We start from the raw sequence: 14,842 nt of genomic DNA, 5'->3' as shown, positions 1-14,842 counted from the left end.
AAGCAATGTTCATTCACTCTTAACTATCCTTGGGGAAAAACCTTGCTGAGAGGAATGCTATCATGAAGTTTGGAATCCACATTTTCTAGGGGACTTTTTGTTACATTGTTGGGAGTCATAACGACTGTCTATTTGGGAGCACTTCATGACTACTTCAGGCTTCTAACTGAGGTGGTCTGAACTGCACCCTAAAGGCAGGAGCCCAGGTTCTTTGGAGAGGCTACGGAGAGGGAGGTGTCTCTGCAGACTGTTCAGGGCACCTGCACCCTCAGTGCCACAGACTGCTCTCTCCAAGCATCTAAGGACGCCTGGTTGCCTAAGTTAAATACCTGAACTTAAGCAGTATGAAGTACAGTCCACCTAACAGCACAAATCTTTCATTCAAAAGTGCAGAAATACTTGTAAGGATTTATCTAATTGCAGGTACTTTGTTGACATAGCTGTCATTTAAAAAATATTTTATCCTGGTAACTTAATTTTTATGTACCCTACTCACCGCCTTGACTGCAGGGAAGGTAGGCAGTAGGGTGCCTTAAACCGTTTGTAAAATAATCCTAAAAAGGCTTTAAATCAAGTCCTCTTCTCACAAAAACCTGAAGTATTGTTTCAGGTATAAAACCCTCAGTTTCTTTAGCCACTCTGTGACCATCTTGAGCCTTCACAACTCCTCATATGCATCTTCAATTACCAGATGTGCACTTTTCTACCACTCCATCACAGAGCAGGCACGTTGTTTTCAACTACAAATTGTATGCAACCAAAAGGTATGCAAAGTATTTTCTGTCCTCACTTGGGGATTACAAGTGCATGGTCTACACTCTTACTTGAGGATTAAGGTACTGAATAAATTGATTGTTTTTCTGTGTACTTCCTGCTTGGTTTTAGCCTACTGCAATCCCTACAGGCAATTAGCTCAGCAGCTCAGTCAGGGGAGAGAGAAAAATCCAACACTTATGACCACAGAACTCCTATTGGGCAAGTATTGTACAATCAGTGAGGTCTTCTAGATCCCTTTTCTCCAACTCATAACATGATTATATTTACTTTGTCTAGTAAAAAGAGAGATTTCCCATAAACAGACGGAAAATGTAATTGGCAGTCTTCTACACAGACTTCAATTTGCAGTACGCTGTGGTGTGAATTTACAGCACACTGGCTGTTCTGTACTAACTCCTTACAGGGACAGTAAACACTTAACACACACGTAACACAGAAATAAGCATATACCAAATAAACTTTACTTCTCTTTCTATTGGTACTCGGTATGCATCCAGATGTTGCAGCAGTTCAGAGGGACAGAGTAGCTAGAGTACTTGACATTCACACCTTATATAGGACTTAAAACTTTTAATTTTCTGAAGCTTAGCACACAATAAACTAAGTTCCTTTATTAGGAAGAAACATTTTAATGTGCAAGAACACTTTATTTGAAACTCAAATGTATCTGATGCCCTATTGGAAAGATTTCTTTGTCAGGTCTACGTTTGATCAATTAGCAGCTTCTAAAAATAATTCTCACTTTGTTTTGGGAGTTTCACTATTTTTTCCTCTGCTGCTCGATCTCTTTTTACCCCTGCTCCTGGATCGAGAGGAACTCCGACTTCTGCTCCTGCTGCGTGTTCGACTGTGACTTCTGCTGCGACTGCGGCCTCTCCTCTTTCTGCCCCTGCTGTGAGACCTCCTCCTTTCCCGACTTCTTGACCTGCCAGACCGGCGCCTTTTCTTGTTTTTGCGGCGATTCTTTTTTCTCTCCGATTCTCCATTTCTCCGGTAAGAATGATCTGGGCTTGGGCTGCCCCTTCTCCTTGACCGGCTGTAATAGTCATCGCGATGGCTCGTTCTGTTTCTCCTTTCAGAGTTTTTAGATAACTGACTGGTCCGTTCAGGAGAAATACGTATGTCTCTATTGGCCTCCCAAAACTCATTGTTTGGATTTTTGAATACATGAAGAAAGTTGCAGTGTTTCCCTCTTGGACACTTCTGCCTTTCAAATAAGCCTGCAACAGATGAGGGTTTGCTTTTTTATGAACTAGATCTCTTAAATCTCTTTCTTCATTATGTACCCACTGGAAAGAAACTTATTAAACTGAATTTTGCTTTTTCAAACAGAAAAACATGCATCTGAGCACCTATCAATTTAAATCATGCAAGATTAATTTTCAGTACGTACTTTTCTTGGAATTCACTTTTTAACAGCTATGAAGGCTTTAGCTTAAAACAATTTTCATAAATAATTCTACTACCTTAATCTAAGAATGTAAATACAGATAAGTCAAATGTGATAGTTACTGCTGAGAAATGTTGATGGTTCAGAAACCGCTGTTGCTTTTGAAAGAGATAAATTAGCACTTCCTGTAGTTTCACCTTAAGATTATTATTTCCAAAGCTAGGATCCAAACTTTCTTTTACAGTCCGAGGTAAATCCACTAGAATGATTCAGACACTTATGTGACCTGGTATGAATATTCCCTTTCTTTCCTAGATCTACACAAGCAAGTTAGCATATTTGTCTTCCAAACAGAAACGAACTACAACATTAGGCAGATCTGAAAGCTACAGGCTAATTCCCTCTTTTTTACTTCCATAAGTACTCTTTCAGCAACACACATTCTCTTTTCCAAGTGTTCATGTGACTCACCACATATAGCAGTTTTCCACCTTGTCACAGGACAAAATTCACAATGAAGCTGTCGGCCTGCATACCATCGTCCACTGAACAGAGCAAGAGCTGCCTGACAGTCCTTCTCCCTTTAAAAAGTAAAAATGACACACAGCATTATCATCATTTAAGATGTTACTTACCAAGTTTAGGCTCTCATTACAGTATGAGCATTAATCACTTGGATTATAGAAACAGGTTCATTACAGGACTTTGGAGTTTACTTCTAAGACTTAGTAAGACTGCGAGTACTTACGACTGATACTGGACATACACGTTTCCTCGCAGGTGAGGCTCATAGTTGCAACTGACCTAAGAGGATGTAAACATTCAGTTAGCACAATGGAAGGTTTATGCTATACAGCAGCTCAGGCGTGCCGAGATGGCAGCCATTCTGATTTATGACAGCTCATCTATATGAACTTACATATTATTTTCTTCTGAACACTTACCAAAAAACCAAAACCAAAACAAACAAAAAAAAGCCCTTCTGGCTTATGTTTGACTGTTCCCAGCATTGACTAACTCTGGGACCTCTGCTTCACTTAGTCTACAGGAGAACTTGCATTCAGTTGTTTGTCTGAACCAACCCTACTGTGCAACAGCCAAATCCTGCTCTGAAAACAATTAGTAGTATCCTTATGTCAAATGTGGGATTCATTATGGTAAGAGAATCTTTAGAGCAGCTTACCTTCCCAGCATCCCTGTGAGATGAGTTAGAAAAGCTGAAGTCACTAGCTTTCACTGTACAATTCCAAAACACCAATGAAATCATAATGATTTAGCATTCAAAGTGTATCCACAGCTCTCAAAAATACACAATTTGACTTCCAAAAACCTTGTTCCTAGTTAGAAAAGATCCTGATGCATACAGGCCCAAGCAGACTAGAACCCATTTCTGCAGGGCAGAACTGTGAGCCCAGACTCTTTTGCCCTCAGGCCCCTTCTGATATCTGCACCAAAGGAGGCAAATGGCTCCGTTCATCACTGAGCCCTGACCGACCCTCTGAGAATACCTCTCTGTGCCCTGGGTTAGGCCGGGGCTTCACACACAACAAGCAGTTGTATAATTAAATATTACAGAATAAACAGAATAAACTTATTTGAGATAAGTAGCATCAACACAAGAAGATGCAAGAAGAGCAAGAGTAAAACCTTGGGCTACACTGGAAAGGGAAGTCAGCTGGAAGAGGGGCACGTATAATCCGATTCTAAATGGTAGCAGAGACTCGGCTAAGAGTTACAGCAGCCAAGATCCTCACAGCCAACATGTAATTTCTGAGCATCTCTAATATAATAAAAATGCCCATGAGAATCATATTACAGTTGCACAGTTGCTTCAGAAGCTACAAAATGCCACACTAAAAGCTTTTACTCTGTTATCAGTCACAGAGACCCAAGTATGTGCAACTTCCCAGAGTTGCATATAACAATGACGATACAAGTTGAGGACCTGAGTTTGACGGTAAGTAAGAGCATTTCAACCCGTGCTCCATTGGGAATCTACATCCCATCTTCCCAGATGGAGCACAGCTTGCTAATATCCCATGAGTCAAAATACAGAGGGGTACTCCTCCAAACAAGTGAAGGTTTCTTACCTATAAAGCTCATTATACAACTACTGAAAATTTGACTTATTTTCTACTTTCCTAATTTGAAATGATAATACGATCTCAGTTCTGAGGCAGCTGTCAGTAGAGGGAAACAAAAGAAGAGGCATTGTGTGCCTCCTGGTGCCTGAGGGAAAACACTCAGGAATGGTAAGCAGCAAGGGATGCTGCAGGAGGTTCTGCTACAGGGAGATTTCACCATCCAAGCTGCGTATTTTGGGGCAACATGGGACTGTTAACCCACACCATTCATCCCCAGGGTCTTCATTTACAGGTCCCTCTTTGTCCCCCATAAGAAGTCATAATGCAAATGGGAAAAATTCAGGAAAGAACATTTTGCAAACCAAACACAAACTAAGGATGGATGACAAATCTGAACACCATGTATGTAACCTACCTTTTTGTAATTCCTCCTACTGAAATATCAACTACCTTTTCAGTTCATTGTAATTTGATTTTGTTTTATCCAACAGTCCTAAAATGACATTGTTTGCGTCTATACTCCAAATACATTTTATACCCCTACTATTTCATTCCTTAGGCACAAATACAATAGCCCAGATATGTTTATATTGTCTAACAGTCTTAATGGACCCCCTTGAGGGCTTATCACAGGCTAAGTAAAGAAGGGCCTGTGAGGTAAGTGGACTGTTGACTCTTCAATTAATAACTTGCAGTAGAAAAGCACAAGCTTTTATACCAGTTCAGGGGAACGGGAGAGAAGATTCACCCAGAGTAAGACTGGTCTGTAACAGCAGTGACAAGTTTACAGGTGACATGAGAAATCCACAGTTTACTGTAAGGACACTGTCTAGTTTTGTAACGTACATGGGATTTAGCTAGGGCATGCTGGACAGAATTCCTGTTAAGGCTAGTAAAACACAACTTATGTGGTCTACATTACATATTTAACAAGCTGTTACACTCAGATGCATACCTTGAATTGAACAACCTTCCCCACGTTCTGAAACTCAGGGAGCACGTCCTCGTAGAACTCCAGGAACTGCTGGTAGGTCTCCTCGTCACTGTACTCGAGACTCGCATCCGTGTCATAGTCATCTCTCCTGCACTGCTCCATGCCAAAAGTAATGAACATGCCTCGGACGAGTAGTGTCTTACTAGATGTTGGATAGTTATGCTTGCGAGAACACCTGGACATTTGTAGTGATGAAAGAAAAGTGAGCAGATCGGTACTGTCAGCAGAAGATACACTTGTTGAAGCTTCAAACACTTGCCATTTTGAATAACAGATTTCACTTTACAAAAGAAAATCCACGAGTGGAAGATTAATTAATTCAATTATTAAAACAATATCTTTTTGGAGTGAGTTTGTGTATAATCTTAATGCTTTCTGCCATGCATAAATACATTCTTGCTAAAAAAGCACGTCTGCAAAAGCTATAGATACCAGTAACACAGTAAGAGCTAAAGGAATTTCTTTTAGGTTCCTAGGGTTAAATATGTTCTCCATTTCTGAAGGGCTTTACAGAAAGGCTACTGACAATCGTTTAAGGCAATTTAAAGCAAGTCCCCGCTGTACTTTTTGCAAACTGAACAACTTTTACTGAAGTTTTTCTCATCACATGAGGGAGTGGAGAGGGAGGGAAAGCACGTTTAGACCTGAAATCAGGTAAGTACGAGACTGATACTTTTCTGCTTAAAAAAAAAATAAAAAAAAATTTAAAAAATTGCTTCTTATAAGCAAGTCTTATCTTACTCTGCATCTTCTTGGCAGCCATAACAGTATTAGATCTCCCTCACCATCCACCATATTCAGGCAACCTCCCTCACACGCTGAAATACATTTCTTCCCCACAAACCTTCAGATTCAGTGAGAACATAGATGTCAGCCTCCATGTTTCACTATTCTTTACGAAATCCATTTCAAACGCTTCCCCAAGTAACTGGGTCATGTACTCTCCACCACATTTCTCCTTTTCATGACATGATCAGAAAAACAGTCTGACTAGTCTACTCTCTTTATCTAGCACTGTCAAAGCACAGAGAAACTGGAGGGAGGTCAAGTCTAAATGGGCAATTACAACCTAGACTTCAGATAGGAAGTTTCTTTCTACATGCAGTCAGTCAGAAATTGACTTTCACTTTCTGGTTGACACCTCAGACTTCAAAAAACAAACAACAAAAAACAAAACTCCAAAACCAGAGACAATTAGTTTGATTTTTTTTTTTTCATTGTAGAAGCTGCCTCATTCCACTATTCTGTTTGAACGACAGAACTCAAAATACTATACCCAACCAATATTGCCTGTACACAAAATGAATATAGCACATGACAGAACAAAAAGAGCCCTAAGGAAAATGAATGACCCAAAATCCAGTATCTACAAAAAATTAGAGTTTGAATTACTGGGGAAAATTAGTAATGGTAAACTCAGCCAGTTTTAGCTTCTTGAAGACATACTGAGCTTTGACAAGATTTAACAATTATTTTATTGATAACACTGGCTCTGAATTTTTCACCACTGTGGTCCATTTCAGCTTCCAACCCATTCTTCTAGACCTTATCCTCACTGTATCTCTGTCCTTCAACTTATGGTCAACACCAGAGGTTAAAATGACCAGAATATGAAGGAAGCAGGTATGTGAGGAAGAAGAAGGACAATGGAAGAGAGGTAGCCAAGATTAACAACTACAGGTGAGAGAAGAAAGGCAGAATATGGCATTTCTCAGTATTTATTTACAAGGCCTGTTCGTAGTTCAAAGCAAAACTGATTTTTATCCAATCCATAATTATGGAGGTCACCTCCATTAAATACCACTTAAACAAAAGTACTGCAAAGATTACAAAGAGCTAAACATTTGACAAGCAAAAATGCTGCCTGCAGTGAAAGAGCTGGACAAAGTTTTATTTAGGAATTCAACACATATTTCAGAATAGCAAAAAGATGTGGACTTGAAGCTTCCATAGAGTTGAATTATCACATAATTATCCACAATATACATCACACTAAAACAAATTACTTCTAGGATAAAGAAAACTACAATAGATGGACCACACATGTTTAAGTGATACAAATTAATAAAATAGCCCTACTAGTTTATGCTGAAGATTCATGTAAATAGTATCAGTCTTTCCCTGCTGAGCTATTGCTCCTCCTTAACACACACAAAAACGCAGGGATTTTCTAGCCAGATGCCGCATTTGGGTCGTCATCTTTAATGGTTACCGATGAACCTGTAATTCATGAAGCCATTTATACTTTTGTCTTCCTCCATGTCCTCTGGCAACAAGTTTTGCCATTTGTTTTGTATGAGAAAGCACTTTTTAAAAACAAAACACAACAAAACAAAACAACCAAACAAACAACACCTCAATCTGGTAAACACACGGGGACACCTAATTAAACTGTTTCATAATAAAAGCAAATAATCCTTCCCATCCTACTCATGAATTCAGTGTTCATCTACCGCAGCCCTCTTCCATCATCTCTTTGAAAGCAGAGTCTAGACTAGTCAGCCATTCCTCCTACAGAAGCTGTTCCTCATCTCTGATCATCGTCTTGTCTTTCTCTCTCCTTGCCTTTTACCATACTTCCTTTCTCAGACAGGCCACTCATAACAGTATAAAACCCCCCCATAATCAAGAATTAATGTATCACGCATTTAAACAGTGCAAAACCAGGAGAATTCTGGAAGCTACACGGCAGCTTTCTCAACTGTGCAGATGTACCTTAACTTGCTTTAGTCCATTTGAGATTTGATTTTATTTTTTAAAAGATGCAGCATATGCAAATTAGACAAGATAAAAGACAATATATGAGATCTCAGGCTTGTACTAATTGCAGAAATCAAATATATTCTGTCTGAATGTACCTGTGCATCTGTCAGAGCTAAGGAAGTCAGTTTGACCAGTGTAACCAGAATGCACCACAATAATATGCCATAGCAATAAACAGTTCAATTCCAGCCAGGCAACGCTTTTGCTCTCAATGTCTCGTTCCATCATGAACAGCAGAACCACATCGAAATACATGGAAGTAATTTATATAGCAATTTTTCTTCAGTTTGCATATGACCTAATGAAGTTGCTTCCCTTTCATCTCTCCAAAACAGTTCTGTGCTGGTAAATATTCAATCGATTACCTGTCTCCAAATCGGCAGGAACCTGTTTTGATATAAAAGGGGCAATTTGCTCTGTCCTTCTCTGTTCCTATATTCTCTGGGGGCTCTGGGTTATGCCACGTCACACCATTCTCCAGCTGTGCAAAAAACATTAAAATACACAGAAGTTAGAAAAGAATAAAGAGATGTATTGTCAAAATAAAACTACCAATTAAATCCACATGCAATTATGAGCACTGTGTTACTACAAGCCAAGCTGAACCCAAACATTTTATAAAGCTGCCCAGCACCTTAGGTCTCTGGTGATGGAAACTTATTTTTTTCATAATTGTTCAGTTTTGAGAACAGGTCTACATTCATGATTTCTTTTTCACAAAAGAAAAAAAAAAAATCACCAAACTGGATGTTTTCTTTTGCTGAAGGAAAAGTTTCTCAAAAATTTATAACCAAAAGAGTTGCAACAATATTTGCTCCTCAAACAACGACTTAATTTGTCATCTACAAGAATTTCAAATATTGGGACAGATTCTTTCCATGGAGGTAACCCCGTTACCAACTTCACTCCCGAATCCACTGAGCAGCACTTTATACAGCTGGCAGATAGAAAGCTAGGACTGTTTACTTATTTGTCTTTGCAACAGCTCAAAGGTCAGTAAGGTTATCACTATCATGTTTCATGCAGCTAGAAAAGGCTAAAATAAAAGTAACCTGCCAAAAGCTAGAATTAAAAAAAAAAAAAATCAAATCATAGTTTGCACTGGAATTAAAAGCCTCCATACAGCTTATCTCAGGCCATCAAGATTTCTGTAATTCAAAATGGAATTATCAAGTTGCAAGTGTTGACTCAGTACAAGCAAAACATCCATTTTAAAAAGGGAATTTTCATTTTGTTAGCCCAAAGATCTGTAAAGCTAACTAGCCTAAATTCTCATTTTAAATCATCTGGAAGCTCTGTTTATTTACAAGCAGTATTTGACCCTGCTACCAGTTCTGTTCATGACTCTCAGACATAATTTTCTTTCAATATAATAGCACTGTCACTTCAGCAGTGTCATCAGTAAATAACTGAACCCTGAACTGATGCTATGATGAAGTCTCTAACATACCACATTTCTGCCTATTCCCTTGCAGAAATGGCTGCTAATACATCTTGAGCTCTGGGCAGGTAATAAATAGTTCAGAGCATTTTTCTACCCATGTTATGAAATAAAAGAGTCAGATTCCCTACCTAAAACACTGTTCAAACATAATTTGTAACAGAATGGAACTCCAATGTGGCTATGACAATCACCATACATGGGTTAATTAGGTTAAAACTTAATTTCAGATTCATGCAGTGGTTTAAGCAGACCAAGAACCTTCACAAGTTTAACCACATGACAGGGATAAAAAGCCAAATTATTCTCGAAGGCAACAGGAAAGACTGAATTCATCTTGTCTAAGATTCAAATGAAGAATGCAGTTTTCTTTACTACACACTGCCAGCTTGAGATTCATGCTCTTCCAGGCACCCGAGCAGTCAGCTTTTTCCTCCCCCACCTTCTCCCCCCCCCGCTTAAGGATCTGTGCCCTCCTCTACTACTGAATCCTTTCATTTAGAGCCTGCCATCTGCTTAAAAAGACAAGGTTGTCTTGCCACCCAGAAGGACTGGCAGATTTATTTAGAATTCTAATTCACAAATAAACCATCACGCACAGCAGTTATTTCCAGACTCATTTTGACTCAGATCTCCTGAACAGGAGTAAGCTTGCACAACTGCACTGTCACCAACCAGCCAGAAATATGCTTAATTATGTTGCACACAGTAAATAATTGTTTACAGCTCATGCAAGCCACTATTTATTAAATTTATTCAGGCTGTTAGGTTCTTGAGAGCAGATGGACAACATGCTGGAAGGCAAACACTGTACAGACATTAAATTACTTTTCAGTTCTTTATCAAAACATCTCCGAGCATACCTGGCTTTCAGCTTGATCCAGCATCCTCTGCACAGCTGCCTACAAACGGTGCAAACACAGGACTAGTGAAAACCCTGAGGACATGCAAAACATCTGGCTTCTTTAGTTAAGAACCTAATTTACAATACTCAATGATTATGCATAATAAAAGCATGATGAACTTTGCTTTAAAAACCAAAGTTTTACTTTTGCTCTGTAGCAATTCCTGTACTACAACGCTGTCAAAGGATACATCAGCCAAGACCCTCATGTAGATGATTTTCTAATCTAAATGCTAGACAACTTTAAAAGTTTTATTTTCTTCTTTTTTAAAACTATAACTGAACTATTGAAAACTTAAATATATCTCCTGCTCTAGTACTCAGTCTGGTTACAGTTAAATTCATAATCATTTAGCTGCACTAAACTTTTAACCTTAGAACATTCTATATAACACATAGTGAGCTCAGTGAGCCTCTGTTAAAACAAAACATGTAACTCTTAAGAAACTTTACCACGTTCACCGTATCTAGCCTTCCAAATACAGGAAAACAATAAGGATTCTTTCCCTTCCTTCTTCTAAGTGGGCTGAGCAAAACAATAAAGTCACTCTCCAAGACTGTCTGGAAATTAGTTCTAACAAATTATTCTAGGAAATTCCAAGAAAAAAGACATTTAAATATAACCAATACAAGAAAATATGTTAGCATTGTTCTAATGTGGAAGAGAATTAATTAAATTAAAAAAGAGGAAGAGCAAATAAAAATTTAAAAATGCAATCCAAGATGAGGACCCAGGCAGCATCTGGTACTAATAATCAAGTATGTCAGATAATCTCCACCCTATTTAATAAATAAAAAAATAACCAACCCCCCAAAAACCCCACCAATCCAGAAAATGTATTTTCTCATCTTACAGAGGAAAAAGAAAAAAAATTTTTAATCAGTAAGTCAGAATTTAAATGAACTGCTGTTTTAAGAGACAGGCCAAATCAATTAAACAACTTTCTGCTGCTGAAATGGGTGGCTCTACAATCCCAGCTGGGCACTCAGTTCCTCTCTAGAGGTGCCTGTCAGCGCTCTCTATGTCACTTTATCTCACTAAACCAGTAAAATAGCAACCCTGAAAAAAAAACATAAACAAAGCACAAACAAACCAACAATCACCAAAAAAGAAAGCAGCTTCCATCTAGTTCAGGGAACTCAGGGCTTGGACAAACTGAGACAGTGGAGAGTGAAAGGAAAAAATCCTGCTGTTACTATGGTTCAACTCTCTTGGAACTTAAATAAACCACGTGACTGTCATTTTCTCTCCCTACTCTGCAAAAAGAGAAATGGACACTTAACACAAGACAAAGTAAGACAGGAAATACAACAACTGCTGTTCTTTTTCATTCCTCATGCAAGCCTTACACAATCAGTGACACAACCAACTATTAAATGCAGGAGACAATACTGTTTGCTCATGTCTTCTCCTGAAGTGGCTACCAGACACAGTAGCAAGACCTCTCCCAGTGAAATGACTGGAATCTTTTCCAATTGTGGAGAAGCTAAAATGACCAGATCCTATAAAGCTGCAATCACCCTTTACTGGCGATAGGCCAGTCGTCCTCACGTTGGATTTCTGTACAGGACATTTTACATCCAGGTCATTCAACTTCTAAAACTTAAGGAGAATGTATCATTAACAGAAATGTTATCAATGACTAGTATCTTCAGTATCATTTTTTTCTCCACCCAAAGAGCTCTGAAAAAAAGATACGTCCTGTTGGATGAGTCAGGTAAAGAAGAGCTGTAATACATCTTTTGATTAAGAACTGTGTTAAGGAACAGCAGCAATGTAATTCCATATTCCATATCCTCATTGAGCATTTTCTTCAACAATGGCTGTGTTCAACTGGGACATTAAGCGATGTGAATGCATCAGAACCTGCATTCACAGCGTGCCTCTGTATGTTACAACTGATGGAAAGAATGACATACTATGAATAACCAGATGTGTTAAAACTAGTTCCCTTTCTAGGGATATGGATTCACTAGATCCTCTTTAACAGTCAATAATAGCTTTGGGAATTTAGATAGAATGGAGAGAAGTAACTAACACATTTATACTTTTATATTTGCTAATTAGAATAAAATCCATCTTCAACATGCATAGCCTGTTGCATCTGATAATGTAAGAGGATATGTAACATGCTTATGCTCCCACTGCCAGGAATCACCTCTCTCTCTCTCTTCTCCTGTTGCTTCTGCTGTGCCACTTCTTTCTCTTTTCTTTGCTGCTCTTCCCATTCTTCTTTGATCTTCCTCTTTATCATAAAAAAAAAAGGAAACAAATGCTTTGGAACAAGTCAAATTCAAAAGTAGCATGTTGTATTACAACTCCTTGACCATTAAGTTTTCATCCAGTCATAAGCAACTACGTCTCTGGACAAAAGCCCTTTTAGAGTCTTTTTTTCCCCTCTTTAATTTTGCTCTTCTAGAATGGCAGAAAGAAGAGCTTACACTTTCAAACATACCAACATCAAGAAAACTGACTCCACTACAGAACAGTAAAAGATATTACGCTAAGTCTACCTTATTGCCAGATACAACTGTAAGACTTTGTTTATACGTCACCTCTTCTTCTTCTTGACGTTTCCTTGCAGCCTCTTCTTTTTCTTTCTTAAGCTTGAACTCTTCTTGGGCCTTTTCTTCTCTCAGCAACCACTGCTCATGTAGTTTTTGTCTACCAAGGAAACCAGACACCACTTAGACAAAATTTAATGACTACCCACACCTGATGCAATTGTCATGCATACAATTCAAATGCATTAGTTCAGCAAAAACTACAGCTTATCTCATCTTCTTTAAAAGAGAAAATTCTATAGGAATAGTTCAGGCTTTAGAGGAAAACTGTGTAGCCGGAAATATACAAAAAGAATTCTGTTTTACAGAATATACTGGAACTTCTCAAAGTATCAAAATGAACTGACTACAAATGTATCTACTGCATATATGCAATTTTCTATATTTTTCACCTTTCTGCCTCAAGTTTTTTTTCTTCTTCTTCTTCCTCCTCCTCCTCTTCCAATTCCTCCTCTTCCTCCTCAGACACTGATTCATCTTTTTCTGTAGCTTCTAAGAAAGAATACAAAACAATGCATCTAAGTAACTGGATGTTATAGTCAGCAAAGATGCACAAAATTATATCATTTTTAAAAATAAAAAGGAAAAGAGAAAGAAAAAACAGAATCATTACTAGTTCCACTGACAATACAAAACACTTCACAGTTACCTGAGTCTCTTAGTTTGGCAAGCGCCTGCCGCTTTTTTTTTCGCTTTTCTTTCTTCAGAATAGCTCTGTATTTTTGATGGCTGAAGATGAAGAATATTATTTATATTAAAACAGCCAAACAAAGGATTTTTACAGTTATACATGCACTCAATTTACATCAGCAGTACAAAACCCCACAAACCGCAAAATTAACAGCTATTTGTATGAAACAGTAACTCCGAGGGAACATCTGACATGACAATGAAATCTACAGCTACGCTATTCGAGCTGCATGTGGACAGCAGCAATCATCAAATTCAGACACAACACAGAAGGTCTCATCCTTCTTGAGCTCTGCAGTACTTGATGTTATCACCAACTCCATGAAATCTCCCATAGTTCCTGAAACTTGGTCACTAGATAAGATCAGGGAGAAAAATTTAGGGATATCCTACCCTATAATTCTGTCACACCTTTCAGCACACACTACTCTTTCTTTCTTTTACAGGGCATGAAATTTTAAGTCTCTTCTCCCTTGATATTCTCTACAGGCAGCAATCTTAATGTACGGATAACAAAAGCACACTTCACCACCACAGGCAATACTCAGGCCTACTCTTCTGCTACTGAAGCTTGGACAGACTCATCCTTGCTTGTCTGACAGCTCTGCAAGGCTGCCTAGAAACAGCACCATGTTTTCATTATGGTTAAAAACCCTCTAAGTATTTGAAAGCCTTTTAATATCACCCACTTCTCTGTCATTTTTCATTCCAGCCCTCTTCTTTCTAGCCAGTTCGTAATAGAAAAATAGGAGAGAGGGATGATATTCAACTCTGGTCATTCTGCCACACCAAATATTGACAGGAGGTAGGTCAATATCTTCCTGGTTTGGACCACATAATTTTAAAAGATTCCATAGTTGTAACTCAAGACAGCCAGACCCGGACCACATCCCTACCCCTTCCGTGCAGGGTTACTCACAACCTCACCATCGGCACACCTCTGCATGCCATCACCAACACCGTGGTGGTTGTCTTGGCAGCAGAGCTCTTGTCCTCAAAGCCCAGCGCCTGCCTGCGGGCTCCGCCCACACCTGCACCTGCACCTGCAGGCTTTCATCAAGCCAGCCCAGCGACTCCTCCTGTCATTAATGTCACCTGCCTGAAACGAACCTCAGCCACTCAGCACGTACCTAGGGCTGACAAGTGGGGATGCTCCTTCCCAGTTCCCAGATTTTTTAGGTGCTGCTGAAGCCCAAGAGCGAGCACAACTCTCCTGGCACCCAGGCCACAGCAG

At 39.0% G+C, this 14,842-nt stretch overlaps 1 protein-coding gene across 1 annotated transcript; it reads right to left on the bottom strand.

Moving 5' to 3' along the window:
* Nucleotides 1-1,225: 1,225 nt before the first annotated feature.
* ZRSR2 (zinc finger CCCH-type, RNA binding motif and serine/arginine rich 2) lies at nt 1,226-13,943 on the bottom strand. The gene is made up of 11 exons (XM_029087011.1): nt 13,825-13,943; nt 13,568-13,647; nt 13,311-13,410; nt 12,910-13,018; nt 12,513-12,599; nt 10,313-10,351; nt 8,374-8,489; nt 5,207-5,420; nt 2,916-2,971; nt 2,639-2,748; nt 1,226-1,997 (listed from the first exon to the last, which is right to left on the bottom strand). Exons 1-11 carry the CDS (start codon nt 13,941-13,943, stop codon nt 1,516-1,518), a joined length of 1,512 nt encoding a protein of 503 aa, XP_028942844.1. The 3' UTR covers nt 1,226-1,515.
* Nucleotides 13,944-14,842: the final 899 nt, after the last annotated feature.

The sequence above is a fragment of the Antrostomus carolinensis genome, unplaced genomic scaffold, assembly GCF_000700745.2.
Source record: "Antrostomus carolinensis isolate BGI_N321 unplaced genomic scaffold, ASM70074v2 scaffold48619, whole genome shotgun sequence".
Classification (NCBI taxonomy): Eukaryota; Metazoa; Chordata; class Aves; order Caprimulgiformes; family Caprimulgidae; genus Antrostomus; species Antrostomus carolinensis.
This window is presented reverse-complemented; position numbering and strand designations above follow the sequence as displayed.